Source organism: Lycium ferocissimum, chromosome 7 (genome assembly GCF_029784015.1).
Source record: "Lycium ferocissimum isolate CSIRO_LF1 chromosome 7, AGI_CSIRO_Lferr_CH_V1, whole genome shotgun sequence".
Taxonomy (NCBI): Eukaryota; Viridiplantae; Streptophyta; class Magnoliopsida; order Solanales; family Solanaceae; genus Lycium; species Lycium ferocissimum.
This window is the reverse complement of record NC_081348.1, coordinates 35,161,045-35,172,245: the sequence shown is the minus strand read 5'-3', so window position 1 is coordinate 35,172,245 and position 11,201 is coordinate 35,161,045. Positions and strand designations below refer to the sequence as shown.

The 11,201-nt window shown below is 37.3% G+C and overlaps 2 protein-coding genes across 2 annotated transcripts; one reads left to right on the top strand and one right to left on the bottom strand.

Annotated features, from left to right (window-relative positions):
• Positions 1-343: 343 nt before the first annotated feature.
• Positions 344-4,205, top strand: LOC132064629 (kinetochore protein NDC80 homolog). Its single transcript, XM_059457675.1, has 4 exons — positions 344-1,531; positions 2,543-2,789; positions 3,536-3,682; positions 3,822-4,205. Exons 1-4 carry the CDS (start codon positions 366-368, stop codon positions 4,035-4,037), a joined length of 1,776 nt encoding a protein of 591 aa, XP_059313658.1. The 5' UTR covers positions 344-365; the 3' UTR covers positions 4,038-4,205.
• A 1,349-nt stretch (positions 4,206-5,554) lies between these two features.
• Positions 5,555-10,388, bottom strand: LOC132064628 (uncharacterized). Its single transcript, XM_059457674.1, has 10 exons — positions 10,261-10,388; positions 10,037-10,156; positions 9,905-9,970; positions 9,301-9,465; positions 9,056-9,169; positions 8,319-8,390; positions 7,283-7,366; positions 7,074-7,174; positions 6,525-6,609; positions 5,555-6,153 (listed from the first exon to the last, which is right to left on the bottom strand). Exons 1-10 carry the CDS (start codon positions 10,336-10,338, stop codon positions 5,770-5,772), a joined length of 1,269 nt encoding a protein of 422 aa, XP_059313657.1. The 5' UTR covers positions 10,339-10,388; the 3' UTR covers positions 5,555-5,769.
• Between the last annotated feature and the right edge of the window lie 813 nt (positions 10,389-11,201).

The following is an 11,201-nucleotide window of genomic DNA, read 5'->3' as shown; positions in this document are numbered from 1 at the left end:
GAAGCAGAGGCATCTTGATCGCGGAGGCGAAATTTTTGAAAGTTCAGTGGGTTTGGAGTTTTAATTCTTTAAAGTTACCGGGTTCTAAATTAATAATTTGTACATATTTGACAAAAAATTTAATACAAATATATGGTTCGGACCAAAGCTATTGTACATATTGAAAAATATTCATTTTCATATTAACTATGACTAGTTCTTTATTTTGTAAGATTATTTTTAAGTTTTAATATTTTCACAATGTTTTTGTGAATTTTCACGTTTATAAAACAAAAAATTAAAAAATTAAAATTACATGTACAAATAAAATTTCAAATCATGTCGAAACGGGACCTTTAACCACGCTAATTTGATGTAACCGCAGAATGTATTCAACCCTAGAAGAAGGCGCCCATTTCTCATTTTTCAATTTCAAAATCACAATGAGAGGTGCCGGACGCCGTCGTACGAACTCTGTAGTGCCTGATCGGCGACATCATCCACCGCCAACTCCGATCAATTTCTCCACCGGCAACCGTGATTCCGACGCTAGTTTCGCTAGTAGCCGCCCTTCATCTATCGGTATTAACTCCCGTTCCTCTGCTATCCCTATATCTGACCGTTCATATCAACTCTCTGCTATGCGTACAATTAACGCTTATCTTTCCTCTCACTCTCTCCCTAATCTCAAAGCTCCTCTCCCTTCTGCTAAAGATATCACCGAAACCCTAAAATTCATCCTCTCTCGTTTCGGGTTTTCCTCGCTAGAGTCGCATAAACTTGAAGATAATTTACAATCCTTACTGAAATCCCTAAATTGCCCTGTGAAATTGAATAAATCTGCGTTACGTGCCCCTGGGACGCCTCACTCTTGGCCTAGTTTACTTGCTGCTATTCACTGGCTTGTTCAGTTGTGTAAATTTGATGATTACAAGTTGAGTTCGGGTCAACCGTTTGCTCTTGAGAATAAGGAGTTGAATTATACTATTGAGAGTTATTTGCATTACTTTAGGGGGAAAGATGAACAAGTTGATGAATTGGATCGTCAATTTATAGAAGAGGTGGAACAAGAAAGGGAAAGGTTGGTTGAGAAAGTGAATGTTTTGGAAGGGAATGTGAAGGCTCAAGAGGAGAAGTTGGACGCGATGAGGACGGGGCCCACGGAAAGAGAGGTGTTGGAGAAGGAGAAGAACGCGTTGGAGGAAGACGTTAAGAAGTTTCATGCGATAATTGAACAGTTAGAAGGGCATATAGTGACAATGGAGAAGATGGTGGATGAGAAAGTGAAAGGGTTAGAGACTAAGGTTGTAGAGAAGGAGAGTATTTGTGCGGAGAACGAGGAGTTGAAGAAGAGGGTGGAGGAGCAAGGGATTAATTCTAGGGACGCAGACAGGATGAAGAGGGAGTTGCACGCTGTGGAAAGGGATATTGAGGGTATTGAGAACCAGAGGATTGAATGGGAGGAGAAGGCTTGGGACCTTGACTCATCGATTGGGAACATGTATAAGAAGCTTGAGGAGCTAATGATCGAGTGCAACCAATCTTTAAGGAGGTATCATACTGTCTCCTGTTGTTTATTTTTGTTTGAAATAAGAGCGACTTAACTTCCATTTAACAGGATGAGATTAATTTTTTTAGTAATCTAAGTGTTTGTTGTTCTTTGGGCATGGATTGATTGCATTACTGTGCTAGTTTAGTTGGACTAAAGCTATGAGAGTATGAGTACTAAGATAAGGTTGGAAGGACTTCTATTGTTTCTTCCACTCAGTTGATTGTTTACAATTAGCATTCAGTTAAAGTAGAAATGGTTGTTAGTCGTTACAACGTGCTAGCGGTCTGATTGCTTCTATATTGGATTCCCAGCAGATAATTTAGGTGAATGATAAATGGAATGTAGTTTGCTTAAAGTTTTCTATGTAAACTGATTTTCCAACTGGGTTTCTCAGAGTTTTAATTGATGCATTAACTTTTGAAGACATGACTTTTTTCTCTAATGGGTAGTGAATTGTTGGCTATGGTGATGTATGAGAATCACAATTTAGCCCATTGTTCTATTCCTTTTTTTTTTTTTCCTCTAATGGGAGTGTTTCTATGCAACAATCGTTTCTCAGATTACCTGTGCATTCTTGTAGCTGCTTGAAAAAAATCTTTTCTTTTCCATAAGGTATACTTCCTCTGTCCCATTATAAATCACCGGCTAGCTTTTTTGGAGTTTGAGAGTAGAACCTTTGAATTGATTATTATATTGAATTTTGTAAAAAGAGTTCACAATGCAAAAGTAGACAAACTGTTTGAAAAGTTGTCGCATCTAATTTGAACTTATAAAGTAGCATTGGCTTATCAGATTGAACTGTTGGAGGGAAACTTTTACAATTTTATGATAAAGATCATAATTTGGGAGGGGTTAAGATTGAAGTTTGAACCTAGGTCAATCGAAGTGAGAGGGAACAAGTATAATTTTTGGATGTTTTCTCTGGTTTGCAGTGGAACTCTGCTTCTACTTGTTGCTCGTTGTATTTTCCTTGATGGCTCTGACAGCAGATAGCCTCATTTGACATTTCAGGTTAAAGCTAGGAAATGAATTTCAGTATCAATTGAATCCCCAAGGGTCCTCTCCAGCGGAGGTATTAGGTATAGATTACAAAAAACCATTAAAGCCCACTCTTGCATCCTTTGAAGATGAGATGAAAAAGAGTTCCATGGGGAAAATGGAAGAGTTGATATCTCTCCAGCAACAGTCAGTTGAGAAGGCTACGAAAGTAGAGTCAAAGAGGAATCGTCTAGCTGCTCTCCAGGCTCACATTGATAATGTATGTTTAGCCAGCATCCTATCGCCTTATAGCAATGGGCAGTCTTCCTCTCTCTCTGTCTCTTTCACAACAGAGACACACACACTCATACACTTTAATCTTGTATAATAATAACTTAATGGTAGTGAATCTAATGATATATAATAAGTGGCATTCTATCTTCTTGCGGAGATGCTCTCAGATGTACCTGCAGTATTTGGATATCAAAAATGCATAAAAAATCTCTTTTCGGTTTTAAAAATAAAGATATAAGAATGTGATGGCTAATGAATGATACTTGTAGAATTGTTTATAATCCAAATTCTAGAAAGTATTGACTTATGACTCATCCTGAGTTTTGAGTTTCTTTTCTCCTTCTGAAGTGATTTAAAGTAGTTGATCATTTATATCAGCCACTAAACAGCTTTGCTTTAGCTATGGAGTTGTGCTTCTTTTTCTTCTTGTGTGCATGTTGTGTTTTTTCGCTGCTGAAAATTTTTGGCCTTTCAGCATTGAATTTGAAAATTAGATAAGGTACTGTTACCATTATTGGCTTTGGGGATGTATAACGGTGCTTTTAAGGCCTACCTTGTTTGGTTTATAAATCCTTTCACGTGATCTTATCAGGTTGAGACACCAGTGGATTTTGTTTTCAAATACATACAAGCTAGAAATTTAGTAGGTTTCTGTAATCGTTGTAGTTATGGCATTTAGCGGCCTTGAAGCCTAACATGACTATTTGCAAAACCTTTTATGATTGATATCAGTTGGAAGCTCAGTTGGACTTGGTAAAGAAGGAAAGACAGGACTTCACATCTAATTGTGCAGCAGAAGCTAGAAGGCTAGTTGAGGAAGTTGAAACAGAGACTCGGAAGTTGGATCAGGTTGAAAGAGAGGCGGCAGACTTTCTGAAGGTAACGCTATTTGCAATTTGGACAAGATATAATTGTAATGCATGACTGCTAAATGTCCACTGACGAAGTTAAACTTGGTTTTTCTCGTCTTAGATGTATAATCTTGATTTTCATTGGCTTATCTTTTTTACTTTCAAAGGCGTCAAAGGCCAAATTACAGGAAACAATTGCACAAACTGAGGAAGACGTGCAGCTATGTGCCCGTGAACTCTTTGCCGTCGTTGATTCAGTTTCAAAATATAAAGAGTATATCACGTCAAAAGTTACCATGATGAAGAATGATCTTGCAGAAACTGCCGGGGCTATAGCAGATATGCATAAAGTCGGTTTGCCTGGCTCTGATGCAGTCCACTGACATTAAGCCTCCTAATCATAATAACGTTTGTTTAAGTTATCTTATGTTTCTTTGTTAAATATGGTTAGGTAGTTTAAATAGTTCTATGCGTTACAAGATCTAGAATTATGTATTCTTTTGTATCATCTTAGAAGGGTGAAGCAATTTATTAGACTGTTGCTGATAAAATCTCATCCTTAACCTGTGGCTTTATATTTTATTATCAAGTTCTTGTCGGATCATGCTACACCAAAAATGCAGCAGTAATTTTCCCCACTAGTCTAGTAGCGCAAATCATTAAAGACATATCCAAAGTGACCGAGATCCGAGATAAATGGGTGAAGTGCACAAATACTACAATAATACCTTTAGAACTTCGTGGTTGGAATATGTTTTTCAGTTTTTGTAAACTGTAGGAACTCGTAAAATTTTAATATTCTCAGAAGAAAGTTGGGGAGAATGAACATAGGAACCGATCTCAGGGAATTTATTCGAACCTAAAGTGATATAGTGAAGAGGGTAGAAATCATTGATCTGTGATGCATGATACAAGCAAAACTGAACCAGCTAAAAATGGTTTGTTCTAATACTCTGGAGGAATGATGTCTGAGCGGAAAACTTTTAGATTGAATGGTGCAACATTTCATTAATTAGTTAACGATAGAGGTGAACTATATACTTGAACATTACCATTCCTAGATTCTGGATATTATCGACTTGGTTTCTATTCTATTGCATCAAAGAGAAGAAGAGCGTGAACTCATTCTCAGGCACTTGCAGCTGAAAATCCACATTTGGCAGTAGGCTTTGTAACCATATTTTTTTGTTGCAATTTTGACTTGCAATAGAAATGTGCAATTTAGTTCCCGGAGAGAGCGAGAGATATTACAATATTACATGAATCCAACAAGGTAATCTCAATAAGATCACATTACTCTTTAAAGGGGAAAATAAAGGAGATGGAAAGCTATTCCACGGAAGTGACGCCAAATACAGCAAAGACCATGCAGGCTTCATATAGAAGTAATCATCACTCTAAATAGATTTTCAAGAAAACAAGGACTAGCAAGGACAGGCTCCGTGTCACCTATGATCTATCTTCCTTTTAGACCATATCCAAGTCCAAGGAAAAGGAAGCAAAAACATTAATAATGCAGCCATCTGAAGCTTCGATCTTCACAAAACCCAAGGTCAAACATGACACCACAAGAAGCTACGACTGACCTCTGAACTTTTGCATACATCGTGACAACACCACGGAAGATGTACCATTAAATTCAAAGCATGTCAAGAACTTCCCTTAGACAATGAGGTCAGTAAGCAAGTGGTGGTTGACCCCGCTGAAGCAATTCTTTTCATGCATGTAGTTCAAGTCTCAGACACTTTCTACAATAGATTTCCCGGATTACATCTATTCAGATGCTTAGCAGGTTGACAAGTAGTGCCACTGTACCAACCCAGCAAACAACTCCATGCTGAATCTCAACCCTTTCCAGTTAATCTTCATATAGCACAAATAAAACATTCAAATATAGGTGTCTGAGAAAAGCAGCTCACTTTTCTTTTTGTTACCGATAAATACTATGAATAAGACATTGAGCTAATACAACATATTTGGAAGGTTTAACATAAATAAGAGTTATCCTCATAACCAAACTTGGATTGACACAAAAAACATATAATAACTACCACAAAGACAAACAAATGGGACATAAAACCAAACACAAACTAAACCTTCAAGGAGAAAAGAGATTCATATCTTCTGCTGATCATTGTTATCAATCTGTGGACTACCACTACCTGCTTCAACTTTGACATTTTCATCACTCCTCTGGTTACTATCATCCACTTCAAGCACATCATCCATCAAATCATCCTCCGCAACATTGATATCCTCAACATCCTCATCTTCATTGTTGCTGACACCGGGGATCTTTCTAGTCTTGGGTCCACGCTCAAGCCTATGAGTCTCTAGCTCCTTGTCCATTGTCTCTTGAAGGTTTGCAACATTTCTATTCGCTCTCCTTTCTAAAATATTTTTCCACTCCTCTTCAGCTTTTGCAACATTTTGATCAGCAATTGTTTTCTGGTATTGCGACAATTCCTCTCTCCTTGCAGCTTTCCATTCTTGGAATATCTGAATAGACAAAAAAAGGTTAGATGATCTGTCAACACAACACTATTTCCTAATATACGTCTTGAGGCAATTTGATGTCATTTCTAACACAGCTGGTCTTACATGCTCAGTCAAATGTAGCACTCACACCACAGCATTTAGTATTCCCTCCCCCTATCTACCCACAAACACGTGCATTTCCAGAGAAACTCACACTACCAAAGCTTCAGGGTTACATAAACATATTGTCTTCCACCTCAACAAGACATTTTGCTGTGTACAACTACTGCATTAGAATAATGATGCTGCGTACAACTTCACAAGTGGATTTTCAATTGAAGCATATTTCAGTCATCTACAATGCAACCGAACACGTGCAGGGTGACATTTACCTGATCATTTTTCTGCTCAACTAAGGTTGGATCTTCTTCCAATGGTTTGGCAAAAGAATAATAGATCGGAGGTTCGGCTTTGGTCCTGGAGATATCACAGCCAAAAAATATAAACTGAAGTTATGAACTGTTACTAGGACAGACAATTGAAAAACCTACACTGCTACAAAGAAGGATTTTGCAGTCACATAGCAGCTTCAACATTCTGTACATGAACAGAAACTTATCTTCGCGTCTATAAAATTGTGAATATGGACATTTGGACCAAAATAAGAAATAACCTGCAAAATGAAACCCAAGAATTAACACGAAAAATTCACTGGTTACCAGCATCTAAAATAATGCAGACGTAACACGGTAAGAGAGGACGCTGCCCCTGAAACATTTCTAATAAAGTTTCAACTCCATGATGAACTCAAAAACTTAATGGCATTGCGTAAAAATGGGATACACCTCATACTGGTGCTTTCTCAGGCAGGTCATGAAGAACAAGCGTTATTGCCGGTTGCAGCAGGAATTGATATTTTATGTAGCCGATTTGCAACATACCTTATAAAATTGGCTAGTTTTTTGTGGTGCTCACTCCACCGAAGAAACAGCAATTCCAACCTCTTCTCCTCAGCTTTAGCAGCAAGACGTGCTCGAAGAGTCTTAACGGTGACAAGCAAAGAAAAGAGTTGTGAGTTACATTTCTCATCGTAGGATTTAGCACAGAAGTTCATTGCTAAAATTGCTGAAAATGTTAAACGGAGACACACCAGATCTCTTTTCAGCTTTTCATCAAGCTGAGAACGCTCCTGCTGTCTTAACTTCTCACTTTCTTCGCGCGCCCTTTGCTCAGCCTGGCATTATTTTGATGTCAAAAATACTTCTCTAGGCTAAGGTTTACGATCATTAGAAAAACTGTCTTCCTTCCATTATTTCAAAAAAAATTGAGGGGGTAGGGGAGGGGCGGGGGAAAATAGTTGGTGTCAATTGTAAATTGTAATTGTATGAGAAATAATGCACTGGTAGAACAATATGGGGTAGAATAGTTGGTGTGGACTATAAGAGAAAGCATGTACTCATAAATTCATTCTCAAGTAATAGATGCAGTCAACACAGTGATGATAAAAAAATACTTGTCAGAACAAAAGATATGATACACCAGAGCCCCCATCCACACACAAGTATATCCTAATTAAGATATATGTCTTCAAACGCATAGAGTCCTACTTAAGATATTTAGATGTCTCAAGACTCTTGAGAATTCATAAAGATTAAAATGTTCAAATATTACAAAACTTAAAAACCATATTCGTCAGGATAATCCTCGAATCACAAAGTTCAACATTTAAAAAAAAGTGAGAACCACTGATTAAAAAGAAAAAAAAAAGTGAGAACCAATTTCATCTGTAGGCTAATCCTTGTACATTAATATGTGACCTCAAATTTACCTGACTAAAGTTAGAATTAAGATTTTAACTCAAGCCCCCACCAAATCGTTACCAGCAATAAGACCAACCCACCCAAACTCATATAATTTCATTACCCGAGCAGTAAATTTTCATCCTCCAATGAAGTTCTCTACTACACCTCAATCTCAAACTCAAGTCAAGGTCAGTTGTATGCATCCTCACTGAGCATGTCACTCTATTAAAGAGCATCTTAGGCCAAATTTATACAAAATAAAAACAAAAACAAAGTACAATAAAAAATTAGAAATTGAAAGTACATCGTCCAATAAAGTTATATGTGAGAAATAAAAATATTCAAGAAGACTTAGTAGAAAGAACGTAAGATCTGAGTACCCACCCTTTTCAAAGAATCCGACCTCCGCATGTAAGCCTCAGTCCCTGAAAGCTGCATGTCTTCTTTTCGAAATTTCTGAAAACATTCCACACATATACAATTGGAGCAAAGGTAGTGAGCTAAGAGTCGCCACGCCAAACAGAAATACACGATTATACAAAATTACTGAGGGTCCTAATTGAGAACTATCTTCTTCTCTTCTTTTTTCTCCACAACATTAGACTTCTATAATATCAGAGTTCAACAGTATTATTATTGAGTCCCTTCTCAGAACTAATCTTGCAAAAACTTCTTCCCTTCTTTTACTTGTGTAGAAATAGTGTTTGGGTAAGGAGTCCCTTCAACTTTGAATTTCTGGTGATCGTCCGGACAACTATTCCAGTAAGTCTTTGGCATCCAATTCAAGCTTAAGTGATAATATCCGGGAGATCTATAAGTTATAACACCATATATCTACCTCTTTTTGGTGAATGAGAATAGATTTATTTTGTATGTACTGCAAGAAGCACTTCCTTTTATTGTGAAATTATCAACAACTTTCGCGAGGAAGAATTTCAATACCTCTTTTCTGTTTTAGGTGATTGCGCACCACCCTGATGTTGATTCGACAATTTTATATGGATGATTTGTTCTTCGACTTAAGAAATTACGCACAAACATATCCCCAGGAGATGGAATTTATAGCAGTTCAACTATCAAAGAACCAAATACATAAATCTAAACCATGAAAAAGTACTCACCTCCAAGGTCCCCAATAGCTGTCCCAACATTCTCTTATTCCTACTAACCAATTTAGGATCCTCGTTTTTGGGCAACACTCTCGGAACAGGCTCTGGCGGTGGAATATCAAAATCCTACACGCATTATTTAAAGGAAATGAATTTCAACGTCTCCAAGGTGCAGAAACACACCATTATCTTTATGAAAGGTATAAGGACTAACAAAAAGAAGATATGGACCCACAAAGGTGTCCATCCATGTTTACCATTTTAGATTGTCTTTGATAACCATCTCTCCGAAGCCAATTGGATGGCTTTCTCTCATTCTGGCTGGCCGGTGCCTCCCTTGCACTTGCCTCCACAGCTGAATCTTCCTTATTTGCATCCGCTGGAGCTCCAGATACATCCTCAGCAATCTCCCCCTCTTCTATCTGAATTTAGAAATCAACACACGAAAAAAAGATATATTTCTCTATTTGGAACAACAACAACAACAACATAGCCTTAATCAAGCAGAAACTATGATTCGGCTATAAATTATCCATATCTATTCTGCTCAATTTCATTCCAACACTGGTAAATAACTCGTCTTTTTAAGCAAATTAGTAGTTCTTGTTCCAAATACATGAAGTTCCTAACAGAGAATTACTGAATTTTCAGAAATCAACACAAGAAAATTAAAAATTCTCTATTTGGAACAAAGACAACAACATAGCCTTAATCCAGCACAAATTATGATTCAGCTATCAATTTATTCCGGTCAATTTCGTTCCAACACCAGTAAATAACTTGTCCTGTTCAGTAAAATCAGTTGTTATTCCAAACACATGAATTTCCTAGGATAGGATTATTGAATTTTGAGTGTTCTACCTTGACAACAGCAGAAGAAATACGCCTTTTAGGTGCTGGCTGATCCTCTGCATCATTCCTCTCCGCCTAAACAGCAAGCAAATTAACCAATAACCAAAAACGACGTAGCATACAATAAGCAAGAGAACTTACAGGTCTAACAACGCCACGTTGGCGACCGCCATTTGCTACAAAATTCCGAGGACCACCGCCAGCTCCGCCGGAGAATCCACCTCGGCGAATACCTCTTGGATCCTTAAGCCGCTCAGTAATCTAGTTTAACCAACAGTAGTATATAAGTTACAAAAAGAACTAAAAGTAAACCCTAGAAACACAGACGGAAATTTGTATAGCGTTAAGAAAGAGAAAGGGCAGACCTCTCGTTGTTGACGATTGAGCTCAAAGAGTTCTTTACGGAGCTCTTCTTCTGTCTTTTCCGCTACGGCGCTCGCCATCTTTTAGGGGTTTCAACCTTCTTTACTGTCTCGTTTCTTTAGTCTTTACCTTTTTAACTCCAACCTCAAGTCAGTGGAGCACTTCAACTGATTGACTTGTGAACCCGGTTCGGTTTTATTTGGTTTTTTTTTTTTTTTTCTCGCTACTTTTTTTTTTTTTAATTGAAATTTTTAGTTGACCCATAACCTTAGTGATATTAAAAAGGATAAAATTTAAAGACCACCAATTTAAAGACTAAGAGTCAAGAGTTCAATGTAACTTTATATATAGTGACAATATAAAATAAATTTCATAAGAAAAAAGGCAGAAGCCGGATTGGATTGATCGGTTGGTACGATCACATAAGCTTTTGATAATTAAATTATTTTAGAGTAGTGCAGAGTCAGGACTTTCGCACTCTAGCTCTGCCCATATTTGAGGGCCTTGAAAAATTAACGACACAATAAAACGGAAAAGGATCAACTACACATAATTAAAAAAATATTTATCTTACTTTTTAAATAAAAAAAATATCACGTGCCTTTAATTAGGTAAATGGGCCTTCATCGTCGAAAAGGGCATATGTGCTCTATTTGCGTGCTGACAAGGGTATATATAGGTCATTTTTTTGCGCGGATTGCCCTTCTTTTGGGGTGGTTTTTAATTTTTACCCTTCGATTAATACCCAAGGTTCTAGGGTTGAACCCAACTTAGTAAAAAAAAAAAAAGAAGGAATTTCACAAGGGAGAGGTTTGGATACGCAAGGCAAAATTTTGCCTTCAAAACTCTGACTTAAGGCAGAACTTTCAAGTCGCTTTTGCTGCATTTTGAATTTCTGTTTTTCTAAATGCCTGATGTTTGTAAAATTGCAAGCAATGATGGC

What these genes read in the sequence shown, in the direction of transcription:
- LOC132064629 (XM_059457675.1), top strand. Translation starts at nt 366, where the DNA reads ATGTATTCAACCCTAGAAGAAGGCGCCCATTTCTCATTTTTCAATTTC. An exon ending in TGCAACCAATCTTTAAGGAG is followed by an intron (nt 1,532 to 2,542) that starts GTATCATACTGT and finishes TTGACATTTCAG; the next exon opens with GTTAAAGCTAGGAAATGAAT. An exon ending in AGGCGGCAGACTTTCTGAAG is followed by an intron (nt 3,683 to 3,821) that starts GTAACGCTATTT and finishes TTACTTTCAAAG; the next exon opens with GCGTCAAAGGCCAAATTACA.
- LOC132064628 (XM_059457674.1), bottom strand. Translation starts at nt 10,338, where the DNA reads ATGGCGAGCGCCGTAGCGGAAAAGACAGAAGAAGAGCTCCGTAAAGAA. An exon ending in AACGTGGCGTTGTTAGACCT is followed by an intron (nt 9,971 to 10,036) that starts GTAAGTTCTCTT and finishes CTTGCTGTTTAG; the next exon opens with GCGGAGAGGAATGATGCAGA. An exon ending in AGCTATTGGGGACCTTGGAG is followed by an intron (nt 8,391 to 9,055) that starts GTGAGTACTTTT and finishes GAATGTTTTCAG; the next exon opens with AAATTTCGAAAAGAAGACAT.